The following is a 17,722-nucleotide window of genomic DNA, read 5'->3' on the forward strand; positions in this document are numbered from 1 at the left end:
AGTCCTTGTCTACAAAAAATTGGACAAACTCAAAATATTGTTGATAAATTACCTGGTCCATGAAGAAGTATAGAAATTGAAAAAATAACATTTTCAGGCGTTGCCTAGTATGTAGGTGAAATAATTCAATTTGATGAATCTCACCCGCATAAATAAAGGTTTCAGCTTTTTAACTTCACAAACATCAACAGATGAAAGAATTGAAGGAATATAGAGGTTCAAATATAGGCAGAATGGGGAATGTTACACAGTGTGTAAAGTCTCCACTTAAACCAGCCATTGACAGGTCATAAGACTGTAGATGCCTAGACTTCTATATTACCTTTTCTTAAATGTTCTTCATCTCTGTTGTAGTATGTAAATGTATAGTAATTATAAGAGAGTGGAAGACGCTCATGATGATTTTTAGGGGTGCTTTTGAGAGGGTGATTTCTCGCATTTGAGAACTTATAAGCGATTAATTACGTCAATAAATATGAATCCTTCCATTAAATATGGAGTGTATCCCAATCTTCATATGCAAAGATTTGAATATACCAAATATATCGTTGTTAAAATCTGGTTTGAATAATTCGAACTCTAGCTGTGGTCTGGCTTGGAAACCAATCCAATATAAAGTTTTCTATGGTGCAATTATTATTGCGGGGGTAGCAAAGAAATGATTTTGAGGATTTTTATTTTTTGCATGCGAATACACTTTGCTTTATGATTAAACGTCAAATGATGTATAAAATTGTTGAAAAGGCGTAAAACAAACTAATGCCGTTTGTCAACAATATTTTGAGTTTGTGCAAATTTTTGTAGACAAAGACTGGATTCAACTCCCTGTGGAGTTGTTTATATTAACATATTACAACAGAGATGAAGAACATTCAAGAAAAGGTAATATGGAAGTCTAGGCATCTACAGGGCTTACGACCTGTCAATGGCTGGTTTAAGTGGCCACTTTACACACTGTGTAACGTTGCCTAGTATGTAGGTGAAATAATTCAATTAGATGAATCTCATCCGCATAAATAAAGATTTCAGCTCTCTAACTTCACAAACATCAACAGATGAAAGAATTGAAGGAATAAAGATATTTAAATATGGGCAAAACGGTGAATGTTACACAGTGTGTAAAGTTTTTTATTTTATTTTTATTTTTTTTATTTATTTTATTTATTCTATTTATTCTATTTATTCTATTTATTCTATTTATTTTATTTATTTTATTTATTTTATTTATTTTATTTATTTTATTTATTTTATTTACTTTATTTATTTCATTTATTTCATTTATTTCATTTATTTTATTTATTTTATTTATTTTATTTATTTTATTTATTTTATTTATTTTATTTATTTTATTTATTTTATTTATTTTATTTATTTTATTTATTTTATTTATTTTATTTATTTTGGGAAACCAACAGTTCTACATACATATTTATAGTAACAAACAGATATAGTGTATAAACTCAGAACTAATAACAGATTTACACAAAGTTTACAAAGTTAGTAAAGAAAATATATTACATATTAAATAAATACATATAAGTTTATACATATATAAATGTTATTTTCATGTTCTCGTAAATATTTTTCAATAATCAAAGATTTTTTTTTTTTAAAGAACAGTAAGTTATTGTAAATTGGGCGGGATTAGGACAAGGATGTTTGAAGAGTGGATAAGGAGGGGAAGAGAGATGTACATATTTATTATTTCAATGTCTACTGCGTTACATAATGCATTTTTAGTGTAAATTTTAAATCTGACAGAGTGATGTTTGTGTAATCTATATCTTTAAATTTTGCATTGTACACTGAAAAAGTCCTACGAAAAAGAGCATTTTTAACATATGATGTTTTACTTATTGGTACATGAAACAGGTGGTACCATATTGATGCCAAAGTAAACATAAATAATAGCGTAATTAAAAACCGTCTCTAAATCTTGCAAAAAGAGATTTAAATTATACTACTGACACCGCAAACTTAGCATTCCCCATTGAGTTGGTGAAGCATAATTACAAATATCACAATTATTTTTTCAAAGTTTTTCGCGAATATCTCAGTAACTCCTTCAATGGAGATTTCTAAGATTGCTTATAATGCCCTCACACATCTTCAACAACTAATGTTACTCTTTAACAAACAATTAACATAAGTTTTTTTTTGTCCCTAGGGTACCCCACTGGAGCCGCCCCCTGAGCTGCGAGGCGCCGCGCCCGCCCGCCAGCCGCCCTCGATAGAACTGGACCGCTGCTTGGACAGGTTAGACCAAAAAACTGCTCTCCACTCTTCACTACCTATGTAACAACCGTATCAAATTGAACTGCTTCCAAAACTAAGCAACTGAAAGATTATCACACTCAGTGTACTCTATGGTTATCCACATCCTCCGTCAAGGATTCCATCACAATCACAGCTCTTTGTTAAGCAAATGAGGGAAAGTTCCTTATCATGAGGGTTGTTCTTATGAGCAGCCGAATGTTCCAACAGATCCTCACAACATAGTTAGAGTAAATAGAAGGAACATACCATATTACTAGTGTGGTAAATAAATCTAGTAAGATGCTTGGATTTTTACTTCGAAACTCTAGATATTTCAATAATACTACTCCAATTCCCAATCCCAAGAGTCCCAATCAGAACCAGCTCCCTCGGTATATTTGAAAATCTTAATGTCAAATCAGTAAAACAACTTTATGTAAACACTTTGTTACTATACGCACGTAAACACATTACAAATACAAGAGTTACTAGATACTCCACCCTGATGCTGCAAAAAAATAAAAAAATAAATACAACCTTCGGTCAAAGAGGATTGACCTACTACTCGGTTAAAGTGTAAAATCTACTTCCATTATCCATAAGGACAATTAATAAGTTCTCACAATATAAAATTGCTATTAAGAAATGGATAGTGGAGGTGGGTTGCGCACGTATCGATGAGTGGATCAAGCCAAATAGGTAAAATGTTTATAGTTTTTTATTGTTTATTATAATTAGGTTAATTGGATTAATTACGTTTTTTTTTATTGTTATTATTATGTTAACTTTGTTAAATAGCTAATTTTAGGCATGTTTCACATTTTGTAAAATGTTTCCCTCGGCACGGGACCCCAGTGAGGGAACATTATTCTTTATAAAAAAAAGAATCCAACAATGTAAAAGTATAAATAAATTCGCACATTGTATGATACATCAGTCCGCACCATACTAGAATACTGTTGCATCATTTAGGACCTTTTGAATAAAACCACATTTTTAAAATAGAAAAGGTTCAAAAGCGATTTTTGCGATACTTATATCTTTAAGAAAATTATTATTATCCATTCCTGTTTATATTATTACTTCTAGCAGGAATGCTGGATTACAACTGAAAGAAATTAGTTTCTATGTTTCCACCCAGAAACAGGACGAATGCAAGTCAAAATTCACCCATTAATGGGTCAATTCGTTTGTTGAATACGGCTTCTGCGGATAATATGAATATTTTTTTCTGTAAGTACATATCGGCAGTTTAGCAGCTATCTGCTTTCCATTCACTTACTTATAATTACAATCTACATTACGTAAAGGGTAAAACAGCTCGTAAAATAATGCAGACTACCATTGTCAAATAAATTATAGGATGGGTGCGCGCGAGTTGATTTGAGGTTAAATGAGAAAGATGGATTACAATTGAAGTTATTTATTTAGTCGTTACACACGAGTTCCATACTCTTATCTTGTACAGAAAGAATTTACAATAGCGAGCACTGGTGGAGAGCTGTGGGCAGGCGACACGAAATTTCAAGATGAAATGAGGTGAGTTCTTCCGATGCACGGCGTTTAATATCTCGTCCGGGCTGACGTTGCAGCGGACTACGCGATGCGGGCCAAAGCGGAATTTGGACCTGCCAACCTCACGGCTGTTGGTGTTGCTCGCCACAAAATAAATAAATACCTTTTGCAGTAAATATAATCCTTGTACGTCTAGCGAGACAAAATAAAAAGCTCCCTCTAAAAATAAAATTAAAAACGTACTCGTACTCGGAACATATATTAAATATCCATTCGTCATTCCCTGAGGCCTAACTATGAAATTATCTTCAACCCACTACAAAAGATGTTTACAGAGTATCTATTTTTAAATCACCCCTAAATTATTTTTTTTAATCTTCTCTTTTTCTTGGGCATTTGCTCTGTCGGCATATGATCCGGTGTCAGATCATCCTGATTAAATAATATTATTATTCAATTACAGTTATTTACAAGTTTGTATTATAACATGACACGCTTGCATTAACACTTTGTATCCCGAAGCCGTGTAAACACATGATTATAAAACCACGCGTTGTGTCCCGGTCCCGTGTTTTCACGTGATTGACCAGCTGTTCAAAAAAGTGCATTTTATTGACATCTAGTGACTTTTTTTTATTTTTTTTTTTAAATTTATTTATTCACACTCTTTATCAAAATACAATTCCATATTCACTTTGCCCAGCTAACAAGGGTACATACCCCGTTCCAAGCTAGGCAATTACATTTTAATACATTATAATACTTAACAAATTAATATAGAGCACAGACAAACAAAATATAAACTTATTCGGATACACATTTTGATTCATATACATACAGACATACACATATATACACACATGTATATATAAATATACACATATATACACATGTACATACACACACAAGTACATACACCCATGCGCATACACTCATAAAAACATAGACAATTTATTTATGCGAAACTTCATGGTTGTCATCTATAAATATATATTTTTTAAATTATTCTTTAATTTTTTATATTTTATTTTTGACATCCAGTAAGGTTCTCCAATCCGTGGCATGCATCAACTTTTCTGACTCCCTACGACCAATGTCATGAAAGAGCGAGGTCAACACCTTCCGTAACTTGACAACACTCCCGTCTTTCCACGATTCTGGCAAAAGGTTATGGACCTTTTTGACTACGTTATAGTGTTGTCTCGATGCCAGAACAGTGTTGACCCCTTCACTTTATTAGTACTTTTTCGCTGCTGATAAACTACGTGACAACACTGGACCGGGACACAACGTGTGGTTATTATAATCACGTGTTTTTTACGGCTTCGGGATACAAAGCACTAAAAAAGGAGTGAGACGCATAGGTAGATGTGCGAACATTGCAATGTGGTTCTCCATAAAGGCCAATGTAGGCAAAACTGTCATACAAAAATGACTTAAATTGACTTGAAAAATGAATGGTTAAATTGTTTCAAATAAATACGAGAAGTTAAAATTGATTAAAACCAGTATTTTCATAATTATGACGTATTTAAGAGATCCTTCACAAAGCATGAAATTTCACAAAAATGGGCCGGGCACTGGGTAAATTCTATGTGTATTCGGCCGGTGCTCAAAGTGTTAAATGCGTGAAGGAATATCTTACAATTTAGATACTAAACGCTACATCGATCGGAGGCTGTCGGCATGGAAAAGAGAACGACCTCGTTTTCTCCTATTAGCGATTTGACAACGCACTTTGCTGTCGGTCCACTACTGAGTATTTTAATTTTTATTATTTAAATATATTTATAGCCACCCTACCGTGCGGATTTTAGGCGCCATTAATCAAAAGCGATTGCTAAATATATTTTTTTACTGGAATTTTCAAATGTTCGCATTGTTTTAGGTGGTCTCCGGGCGAGCCCCGCAGCGGGCGGAGGAGGGCCCGAGATAGGCCAGACTCTCGACATTCGCCCCCTCGGCACCACATATCGGTGAGTACAAACGCACTTCTTCATCAGAGTCATACATTTGGTCTCCAGCTACAGCAAAGAGTTATTTGACTGATAGACTGGTTCAGACTGGTTGATATCTAAAACCCGAATTTAAAAATCATGTAAATATCAACTTATAAATGATCAACATTAAAATAACGATGGCATCAGTAACTATTCCACCTCGTGGTTTAATGGTCAGCGCATTTGCCTGCAGCCATGCAAGAGGTTTTGGGTTCGATTTCCGGCGTGGTAATAATAAACATGAAATATTTATTTAAAAAGGTGTTTTTACTCTAGAAAAATTCATAATCCCTGGACTGGCACTTGAAGCGTAAGACTGATCATCTTGCCTACATGAAACAAAAACGATCAAGATACGTTGAGATTGGTGTACCAATGCAGTGCCTTATTCACCATTTGGTGCTTAAAGAGATGCCAAACAACAAGCTAAAAATAATTTTGGATAAAATATTTCGACGTGAAATGAAATAGAGTAGAATTGTACCTACCGATTTAACGAAAATTGAAATAAGCATTGTTTGATCTCTTTCTTCCCAGGTGTCTTCGCCCCCGTCCCCCTCGCATGGGTCGCCGCGCGCCTCCCCGGCGGGGCGCTCGCCCGCGGCCCCGGGCGCCTCCCCGCCCGCGCCCGCGCCCCCCGCCCCCGGCGCGGACCTGTTCTCCGTGCAGCAGCTGCTGGAGCAGCCCCTGCTGGGCCCCCAACAGCTGCAGGCGCTCATGAAGCACCGCTTCCTGCAACAGCAGCAGCACATGCACAAACAGGTAAGGACTTGAAAAGGTGGAACACTTCGAATGATTTTACAATCTTTGGAACGAAATTTGTTAAAATACTCTCAGGTAATCGGCAGTTAACTCAGCAGGTATTGAGCATTTAGAAAGCATAGCTTTTTGCAACCATAGAAACACAAGCTTAGGAGCTTAAGAGCTTAGGAAGCTTGGGAAACTTAGGAAGCTAAGGAAGTTTAAGAGCTTAGGAAGCATATCTTTTTACAGCCATGGAAACACAAGCTTAGGTGCTTAGAAGGCTTGGGAAGCTAAGGAAGCTTAGGAAGCTTAGGAGCTCAGAAAGCTTAGGAAGCTTAGGAAGCTTAGGAATCTTAGGAAGCTTAGGAAGCCTAAGAGCTTAGGAAGCATATCTTTTTACAGCCAGAGAAACTCAAGCTTAGGAGCTTACGAAGCTTAGGAAGCTTAGATTAAAGGAAAAATAATGAAACCCACTAAACTGCGAAACCGGCTTGTCAGCAGGTTTCTTATTTTTCCTTTACAAAGAAAAACGTAAGAGAAATTATATAAATTTAAAAATTAAAATAAACATTATTAAGAACTAAAAGCATACGTAGTTTATACAAAAAAAATATTTATAAAAATTCAAATAGATGACTGTTAACATAAAATATTAATCAATATAAAGCCTTGTTACATATTAGCCATTTAATTATTTTTTTCTTAAAAGTTTTGTCAACATTAATTTTCTTTTAAGATCTGCTTAGGAATCTTATTTAAAATTTTAGGAATCGTTTAATGAAGTGTTCTTTGGCCATACTTATTTACAAACCTCGGTACTGAAAAGCCTTCACGTTGTGCTAGCCTTGTATTATGTGTATGTATATACCTTTTCTAGTAGTTACTATCAAATCGATATTTAGTAACAAATTTGAGCCATAGAATAGCATTTACGAACAGGCACCCTTGCTTTTTTTTAAATTTGGGTACCTCTTCCTTATCAATTCTAGCTGATCTGCACGAAGATATGCTGAAAAAAATGCACACATGCTTGTAGAACACGAATAAAAACAAATAACAAGATCGGGCAAAATGTACATGAAAGTACAATCCTTAAGCTTCAAAATTATATATTAATTTTTCAACATAGTCACCGTAAAGTCTAACACATTTCTTACAACGAGTAATATTTTCTATTCATTCCGTCACTGAAAATTTTTCCGTCGAATCCAGCTCTTGATAGCTGAGTTCAACTTGATATGACTGCCTCTGACATTTTTCGGATATTCCAATATGGTTTGCTTTACGCTTTTGGATGATACGCCAGTCATTTTAAATCAAATCATCGACGAGTTTGCGATGTTTATCGTCTGTGGGGGTGATCAGAGGTCCGCTGCGTGCGTCATCACCAATTATGGCTTTTCTAGCCTCGTGACCACAAAATTATACTTCCTATAGATTAAAAGTAGTCGTGTCAACGACATCATCATCATGAACAACGTTTAAACGACGATGAATCTCAGTAGGAGTCACTTCACAACAACGCGCTGTTTAACTGGCGTTGACATAGCACTAGAGCACGTCTCCATACTTCCGCTTCTAAAAAAGCACTTGATGAACGTAACGCCTTCAAACCTGTGCATGCGCATAGAGAGGGAATGTTACTTCCACATGCCAACTGACGCGCTTTTGAATGACATTTCGTTCGCGTTCTACAAGTATGTGGGCATTATTTTTCAGCCTATTCTCCTACTACCAACATATGATTGTACATAGAGTCTTAGTCGAAACAATCTTCATTTTTATTTGGAAATGACCTCAAAATATTAAAAATGAGGAATTTAAGTGTTACGGGAATTCAAATATGAATGATGTTTTCTTATTTGTAAAAATTTAAGCATTTCGGCGAAGTTTGTATGAAAAAATAATAAAAATGTTCTGACATGCAAATTCACCAGTTTATGTAACCACGTGTTTGCAATAGCCAATAAATTATAATCTTGTCATTTTGCTGTGGCAATTGTGAGCGATCTTGATGGCGATCGGCATCGGATATCCGGTTTCTAAAATAGCCATGTTTTTAGCGTGTTTGAGGCACAAATTAAAACTGAATGTCAACTTTTAAATGTCAGAAACAAAAACAAATTTGTTTTTCGTTCCTACAAACTATTCCAAACATGTCAAATTATGTAGTCGTAGAATGCTTCGTTCGTACAATAAATGTCAGTGAAACTCAAGGTTTTTTTTCTTCTTGTCAGTTTGTTTTCTCCATTCAGTTGTGTGTTTTAATCACTCACCGACCAGAATTCATGGTGGCGTGTGCGCGGGTATGCTAATTTCAAAGTTTTACTGGGGACTTACAAAATTACAAAACTTATGAAACTCATAGCGATGATAATATGATGCAAAATAATAAATTATGTTTTTGGCTCAATTCGATAGTCTATTAACAAATAAAAAATTATATTAAAAAACTACTTAATTTTCTCATTGTCATTGTTGAATAAAAATACAAGATTTACTCTGTACAATCAATACTAAGCTTAATCTATGTCATTATCAATTGTTTTTGTTCTTCCATAGCTATCATCCGAGCTGAGTAAACGTCAGATGGAACAAGCTGCCCAGCGTCTCCAAGACCAACTTCAACTCAGTCTTCTGCAAGGCCATGCCCTCCACGGTGCTCCTGATGGTCCAGGTAACATTTCATATTTAAAAACAAAACATACTTTTCAACTACTGATCAGAGCAAAATCTCAAACAATTCCATATCCAGATAATCAAATTCAACAGTGTTTTAAAGTTTCCTATAATATGCTTTGATTATTTTTAATACTTTTCTTTCACCTTTTTTAGGGTCTCTTCAGCAATTGGGCGCTCAGCAACAGCTAGTCCAACAGCTCCAAGCTGCTCAACGACAATACCTCCTCCATGGGCTTCCAAGACCGCCTGCTCATGGACCCGCCCATGGTAAGTAGCTTTTTGAATAATCATGATCGTCACCTTTGCTACCATCTATCTAGCCTCTGGCTGTTTCTTTCTTATTTTTGGTGTCCAATGCAGCGTTCCTCTCCAAATAATCTAGCCACTTTAGGTCTCCCGACACTTTATTGTATGTATTTGTTTCAGAAATATTTTTGCTATCCTCCATTCTTGTATCCGCCATGATCTCTCTAGTCGTTCTTGTTTCAATTAGTGATATCGAATAATATTTTAATTATAATACCAAACGCAGAACTACCGTTCAACATCTTAAACTCAGATGATAATAATTAATTTTATCTTAATGCATTCTCTTCCTTTTTATATTTAAGACTGTTCAATAACTCACAGATTTCGAATGAACTTCCTAATCGCGCCACTTGCCTGTTAGCAGATTAACGCTCGAATCGCTGGTTCGCGGGATGCGTTATCCTTTATTTACTTTCCCACAAAACCCTAAATACAATTACTGCAATCACCTACCTTATTCTGGGTTTTGGCACCTTTATTGTCTGGTACTTCTGTCACTGCAGTTAGGATCATTTCGATCTGGTGGTCAGGAAGGATGGGAACTTGACAAATTACACAACACAGTGGATTGAATAGTTATTGATCGCAAAATATCTTCTTTGCGATCGCGGTGAGAATATAAAAAAACACATGAAAAACACAACACGGCGCCGGAACAATATAGGTACCCACCGTAAGCAAATGCAACATCTTAACCAGGACACCGTAGGTAGCAAATAAATCCGAACGCCTTATCCTAGCAAAAGTGCTATTTATATATAGATATAACCACTTAAAGTCTTAATTTCATTAAAAAATCAATAACTGGCATGCCTCAAGGTCCATCATTTGACCATCTACTTTTTCATATTTGAATTGTTTTTATTTATTTCATCATCATCATCATTCTCTTTCTGCACCTAATGGTGTATAGGCACTGTTCTAATCGCAAAGTATCTTGATCTTTTTTGTTACATGAAGGTAACATGATTAGTCTTACACTTCAGGTGCCAGTCCAGGGACTTTTTATTCGATTCAAATAAATGTAGATTAAACACAATTATTTAGAAAGAAAAACATTTGACATAACAGTAAATATTTGACCTGACGTTTCTCCGTTTCCAGTTATCTAGTTTCTAGTGTCTTCCATGGTGTTTGGCCCTTCCCTGAAACCCTCCCTTGCCCAGTATACCCGTGAATATTTGGTCTGATCGTTCCTTGTTTCCAGGTCTCTTGTCTTCCATGGTGTTTGGCTCCGCCCCCCCGGAGCTCGGCCCCCCCGAGGAAGATGCCGCCCACCCGCTGTTTGGCCACGGAGTTTGCAAGTGGCCCGGCTGTGAGGCGCTGTGTGATGACTTCCAAGCATTCCTCAAGTAAGACAAATATTTAGATTAATTAACAATATTTTGAGTTTGTCCAAATTTTTGTAGACAAAGACTGGATTCAACTCCCAGGGAATTAAATTATAGAAAAAAGGGGATTTAATTCATTTTAAAAAGGTATGAAAAACACAGCAGCCTTAGTAAGATTTTTTATACCCTGTGTCAAGAATCCTCAGACTTGTCAACAAAATTTACCTATCCCCTTCTTCTTTCTCAGCTCATCATTTACCTTATTAATGGCGTTTATTTATTTGTTTATTTATTTATTTATTTATTTATTTATTTATTTATTTATTTATTTATTTATTTATTTATTTATTTATTTATTTATTTATTTATTTATTTATTTATTTATTTATTTATTTATTTATTTATTTATTTATTTATTTATTTATTTATTTATTTATTTATTTATTTATTTATTTATTTATTTATTTATTTATTTATTTATTTATTTATTTATTTATTTATTTATTTATTTATTTATTTATTTATTTATTTATTTATTTATTTAATTTATTTATTTACTTATTTATTTACTTATTTATTTACTTATTTTTTTAATTACTTATTTATTTGCTTATTTACTTATTTATTTGCTTATTTATTTATTGACGTTGACCATGTATACAATTTATATGGTTTAAAAATTACAATAAAAGAATAGTTAAAAACATTTGAAAAAAGAAGAAAAGAAGCATTGACAAACATAAGGGACATCAAAACAAGATCTGGACTATTTATGTAGTGCTCGTTTAAATCGTTGTAAACTTAAACCAAAAAAGTCCAGATCCTGTCTTGAGTTGACAATACGACAAAGACTGGTCATTGGAGAATTAAGGCCATAGTTGGTTCTATGCTGATCGATGAACAGTAGTTCATTGTTTCTCAATCTACGAGTCGGAATATTGAATTTTACTTGTCCCAGTAATGATGGAACATCGATTATACCATTTAGTATGCCGAACATATATATGGAATCAATATTAGTTCTACGTTTTTGTAGACTAGAAATATTGAACCTTGACTATATCAGCATAAGAATAATTACCTCTCTCTAGTCCAAGCATCCACGCTACTTTTCGAAGCAAGCGATGTTGGACTGATTGACATAGAATGAAGATATTTAATCTACGTACATTTTATTTACATTCTATTTAGATTTACATTTACATTACTTTTTTTAATTAATTTTCAGTGGTAATGATGTATATTTCTTTGAATATTCTTTACCTTTCCACATCCATCCCACTTGCCATTTTTCCATGCGCAGCTCCACGCAATAGTAATCACGCGTATGAGTGCCAGACAAAACATTAAATCGCTAGTATTAAACTAATATTACCCAAATTAAGTACTCCCAATAAACATTTTAAACGTCCACCTAGACTACTAGAAAAAAATTGCACACAAAATTGCGTCGGAAAACATACAAGACAACAAAATAGCATTAACGAAAACATCTGACACACACAAATATAGTACCAGACATCAACAACACTACCACATAAAAAAAAGCAAAGACAAACGCAGAACAGTGAAAAATACTATACAATAGACTTAACCTAGCCGCACCAAAGGGGGGGATTCGAATCCCCCCCGCCGTAGACCGATTTTAATTCGGTAACTAAAGTATTATTAAAGCTATTTGCCGCATATTTTTTGTAATCGTGAAATTTATAGAATGGAGCATTTTCCTGTTTTTTTTTTAAATGGTTGTTTTTTTTAAAATATTAAAACAAAAAAATACGTAAATAATAAAAGAGTCAATTCCACCTTATTTACATAAGCATTCGGCAAACTAACAAAAATGAATAAAATACACGAATGAGTAAAATATGTGTTCGCGAAAACATGAATAAATTATTGCACGGTCATAAACACTTCCAACGTTTTATTCTCCTTACGCCATATACAAGTAGGCGCTGGGGTCGTTTGGTCCCCCCGTTCGGATCATGTGTAATTTTTGGACGCTTAGTGAAGGAAATGTTAAACACTACAATGACCTACCTTGCGACTTGAAAACTTACACAAGAGACAAATTTAAAATCAACCTAAAAAAACCCACGATGACTAAACTTACGAAATGAGACATGACACGACTGGACCTTATAATTATTTATACATAACCAATAAAATGAATAAATATCATTAAATATTTGTATTTAACCACTTACCGACTTCTCTATGTCCACCGGTTTCGAGACGTACCGTCTCCTCGCCAGGACACCAATTAAACCAACATGCAAAACCCACTATACACCTTCACTATAGTTGCTGCACAAAAATATAAAACCAACACGACATGCATTTTAATAAGCACATGCACTGGTTGGGTTATGTAAATACTTTATGTTGGGCGAGGAATAATTAAAAAAAGAGGGAGAGGATGAAGGGAGGGGCGTGAGTTTAATAGTTATATGGTGACCATTACAATATACAATCGTATAATGGGCTATATTGAAAGGTTGTTTGATTATTGTTCGAAGTAAAATTATTTTTAAAAGTTTTCCCGATGTTTTTTTTTTTATTTTATTTATTTCGAATGCAAACAGATGTACAGGTTTAATTAATATTTTTTTAAAAAACTATATAAAATGTGTACAAAGTAGGGTCCCTGCCATCCAATTAAATGTATTCACTAAATAATAAAGCGACGACGGCTTAAAGTTTAAACTATAAAAATAATAAATATCCTATAATATTTTGAGTTTGTCCAAATTTTTGTAGACAAGGACTGGATTCAACTCCCTTGGGAGCTGATAACATTAACATATTACAACAGAGATGAAGAACATTTCAGAAAAGGTCATATAGAAGTCTAGGCATCTACAGGGCTTATGACCTGTCGTTGGCTGGTTTAAGTGACCACTTTACACACGGTGTAACATTCACTATTCTGCTTATATTTGAACATCCATATTCCTTCAATGCTTTCATCTGTTAATGTTTGTGAAGTTAAAGAGCTGAAACCTTTATTTATGCGGGTGTTGATTTTACATTTTTTGAGACAACTATGGAGATGATGTATAGTGGGTTTTTATGTTGGTTTAATTGGTGTCCTGACGAAGAGACGGGTACGTTTCGAAACCAGTAGACATTAAGAAAGTCTATAAGTGGTTATACGCAAATATATAATAACAACAATATTTTGAGTTTGTCCAAATTTTTGTAGACAAGGACTGGATTCAACTCCCTGGGGAGCTGTTTATATTAACATATTACAACAGAGATGAAGAACATTTAAGAAAAGTTCAATTAATAAATAATAATAATAAATAAATAATTCAATTAGATGAATCTCACCCGCATAAATAAAGGTTTCAGCTCTTTAACTTCGCAAACATCAACAGATGAAAGAATTGAAGGAATATAGATGTTCAAATATAGGCAGAATGGTGAATGTTACACATTGTGTAAAGTGGCCACATAAACCAGCCATTGACAGGTCATAAGCCCTGTAGATGCCTAGACTTCTATATTACCTTTTCTTAAATGTTCTTCATCATTGTAATATGTTATATGATAACATTTAGTAAAATGTATGATCACAATGCTAATGCTTTAAATATTAATAACACTTAATAAAATGAATTGAATACATAAATAAAGCGAGGTCTGGAGGCTAACTCTGCATATTTGACTATCCCAAAGAGAAGTGGCGTAATAATTTGTTGGTGTTTGAACGTCTTAAACTGAATATAATGCAAAATTCGGACTATTTTTGTTTGTCATTTGGGAAAATTTTGAAAGAGGCGTTGTCTATTGTGGGCGTGGACTTGATTAACCACGCCCCTTACCCAAAAATCATATTTTATTATTGAAAAATATTATTTTACTATGCAGTACTACTACTACTACTACTACTACCATCACGCCATTTCCCCGTAGGGGTAGGCAGAGAGAATGGACCGCCACACACGTCTATCCTGGCATACACTCCTAGCCTCTTCCACATTCATACATCTTGTCATACATGCCCTTCGGTTCTGTCTGCTTTTGACATGACCAGACTTAAGATTTTGGTTTATCTGATCATGCCACGTCTTCCTTGGTCGTCCTCGTCTAACGTTGCCGTTCATTTTTGCCATATATACTTGTTTTACCATTCTCTCGTCGTCCATTCGTTCTACGTGACCAAACCATCTCAGAGACCCTTTCTTAATCTTATCAATTATACTTGTCTCAGATTTACACTCTCGCCTGATTTCATCATTCGTGCAGCTATGCAGTACAAATAATATTAAGTTCTTTAAAGACTATGCAGTACAAATAATATTAAGTTCTTTAAAGACTTAAGGCTGTAGTCTGGTAAATCGAACGCAAAATTAGGAAATCATAGGATTTTACCTTTTTAAAACGAATGTTTTTTTTTAATCGCGCCATAATAAAAAAATGAAAAAACGGAAATTAGATAAAAACAATATGTTTAAAAGGTATTAATGTTAAAAAATATACTTAAAAGTTTTATGTAACTAAAATATAATTACTTGTAGACTAGCAGATTACGCCATTTCAAATTTAGACTAATCTGAGATCTCAATAACGACTAAGTATTGAACGAAAATATTTTGTGATAATTTGAAGATAATAAATTGAACATGAAAAAGTGGCTGAAGACAAATTTTAATTTTTTGATTTAAAAAAAATTCAAGCATTTTAAATCAAATACATGTTCAAATCAATCTTGTTCAAAATCTTGTCAAATACTTGTTCAAATCAAAAAATTGATGCCTGTGTTCTCCCTGTACTGACATATGGCTGTGAAACTTTTGTGTTCACGATAAAAATTTTACACAAATTATCAGTGACACAGAGAGCCATGGAAAGGAGAATGCTGGGTATTTCGTTGAGACAGAAAAACCAATACATGGATTAGAGCGAGAACAAAGATCACCGATGTGGTCCATAGGGCTGCCAACCAGAAATGGAGCTGGGCTGGTCATATAGCCAGAATCACAGACTCTAGATGGACCAAACAAGTCCTGGAATGGCGACCCAGAACGGGTAGAAGAAGTGTCGGCAGGCCTCAGACAAGGTGGTCTGGTGACATAAGACGAGTTGCAGGAAGTGGTTGGATGCGGTTGGCTCAGGATAGGGAAATATGGAGACTAAAGGGGGAGGCCTATGTTTAACATTGGACAAGAGACGGCTGATGATGATGATGATGATGAAATCAAATACATTTTTGTGACATTTTCTTTTATTTCTACGTAAAATTATGCCTTCGGTAATACTAAAAAAAAAAACTTTATCGAAATATTTTAGTCGAATCCCTTTTTAACAGAAGCGTATTTTTTTTTAAAGAAGATAATTCTGGTTGTAATATTTAATTTCAAACAACATCTTATTTACGTTTTTATGACCTTCATACCGGCGCTTACCGAAAACGATAATTTTACGATACCCACCTGATGACAAACCTCTAAAACAGCTCGCTCCTTAGTTTAAGCATATAAGTCAATATTATACCAATGTCTTATGTATTATTTATTGTTTGTGATCCGTAATAAATAAAATAAATATGGTGTCTACAAAGAGCCCTCAGGCATCTCAGTCAGCTACCAGTGCATCATTTTAAGTCAGGTTCGCGTCCCGCAGTTCTGAGATGAACGGCAAACGAATCGTCAGCAGCAGAAGTCCAGGTCGTCGAGAACCTGACGCCTTGTAAAGCAGGCAAGCGTGGTTAAGGCTCTCAGTAGCCATTCGCCGTAAATGGCCCAGCCAGTGGGTCGCCTCCACTTAATGACAGTTAGGAGAAAACTCTTGCCATTTTTATAAAACGAGGAAAGAAATCCCCTTCTTCTCGAAAGGAGAGGTGTACAGAAGAGGCCGATTTTCTCCCGAAAAAGGTTTATTCGCACGAAAAAAACTAAACACCCGTTCTTTATCTCTCTAATTCAAAATTAATTTTACCAAAAATTAAATTAAAAAAAAAACAAAGGAGGATAAAATATGTTTTTATAGATTTCTCTCAGACGAGAAGGCTAGCAAGAGAGAGAAAAAATAATTAAAATATAATAACATATTACAACAGAGATGAAGAACATTTAAGAGAAGGTAATTCAATTTCAATTCAATTCAATTCAATTTATTTATTTTAAATATATCATATACATTACAAAAATATATTCAATACGTACATATTATAAAAAAGAAAAAAAATACACGAAAGAGACTCATGTCAAAGTAGTCGAAGAATCCTGCTCCGGAAAACCCCTTCGGATACATGGAACAGATCAATATCCAGAGCGATGTTGTTCAGCATAGCGGTAGCCCTTCCAACAGGCATAACCATAGGCCGGTTGGTCCTGAATATCGGAATATGAAACAATCTATTCTGACGCTGTCTTAGGTAATTATCAGGAACATGCAAACCAATGCTCATCATAATTTCAGAATTGTCGATCATACCGCGCAACAATCGGTAAGAATGTGTAGTCAAATACACATTCCTTCTAGTCTCTAAACTGTTGTGGCCGAGCATACCCTGGAGCAACTCGGTCGGGTAGAGCCGAGGATAATACCCGCACTCTCTCATGTAAAGATATCTCAGAACCTTCTTTTGGATTTTCTCTATCTTAAGAGAGTACTTCAGATATGGCCCCCAAATCATCGAGCCACTCTCGAGTCTACTTCGCACCAAGGAGTTGTAAAGAGTTAAGAGAGAGTAATATAGAAGTCCAGGCATCTACAGGGCTTATGACCTGTCAATAGCTGGTTTAAGTGGCCACTTTACACACTGTGTAACATTCACCATTCTGCCTATATTTGAACATCTATATTCCTTCAATTCTTCCATCTGTTGATGTTTGTGAAGTTAAAGAGCTGAAACCTTTATTTATGCGGGTGAGA

At 34.6% G+C, this 17,722-nt stretch overlaps 1 protein-coding gene across 1 annotated transcript in view; it reads left to right on the forward strand.

The window, feature by feature from the left end:
• Positions 1–2,167: 2,167 nt before the first annotated feature.
• The window catches only part of FoxP (forkhead box transcription factor P), a gene marked incomplete at its 5' end in the record, with an annotated part of 50,496 nt that continues 34,941 nt past the window's right edge, over positions 2,168–17,722 (forward strand). The window contains 6 exons of the mRNA XM_088236636.1: positions 2,168–2,256; positions 5,660–5,747; positions 6,309–6,533; positions 9,078–9,192; positions 9,351–9,464; positions 10,714–10,858. Of these exons, the coding sequence (XP_088092762.1) occupies positions 2,168–2,256; positions 5,660–5,747; positions 6,309–6,533; positions 9,078–9,192; positions 9,351–9,464; positions 10,714–10,858 (776 nt within the window). The remainder of the gene's footprint in view (positions 2,257–5,659; positions 5,748–6,308; positions 6,534–9,077; positions 9,193–9,350; positions 9,465–10,713; positions 10,859–17,722) is intronic.

This window comes from Micrasema longulum, unplaced genomic scaffold (assembly GCF_059751315.1).
Source record: "Micrasema longulum isolate JH-2025_06_02 unplaced genomic scaffold, ASM5975131v1 h1tg001591l, whole genome shotgun sequence".
Lineage (NCBI taxonomy): Eukaryota > Metazoa > Arthropoda > Insecta > Trichoptera > Brachycentridae > Micrasema > Micrasema longulum.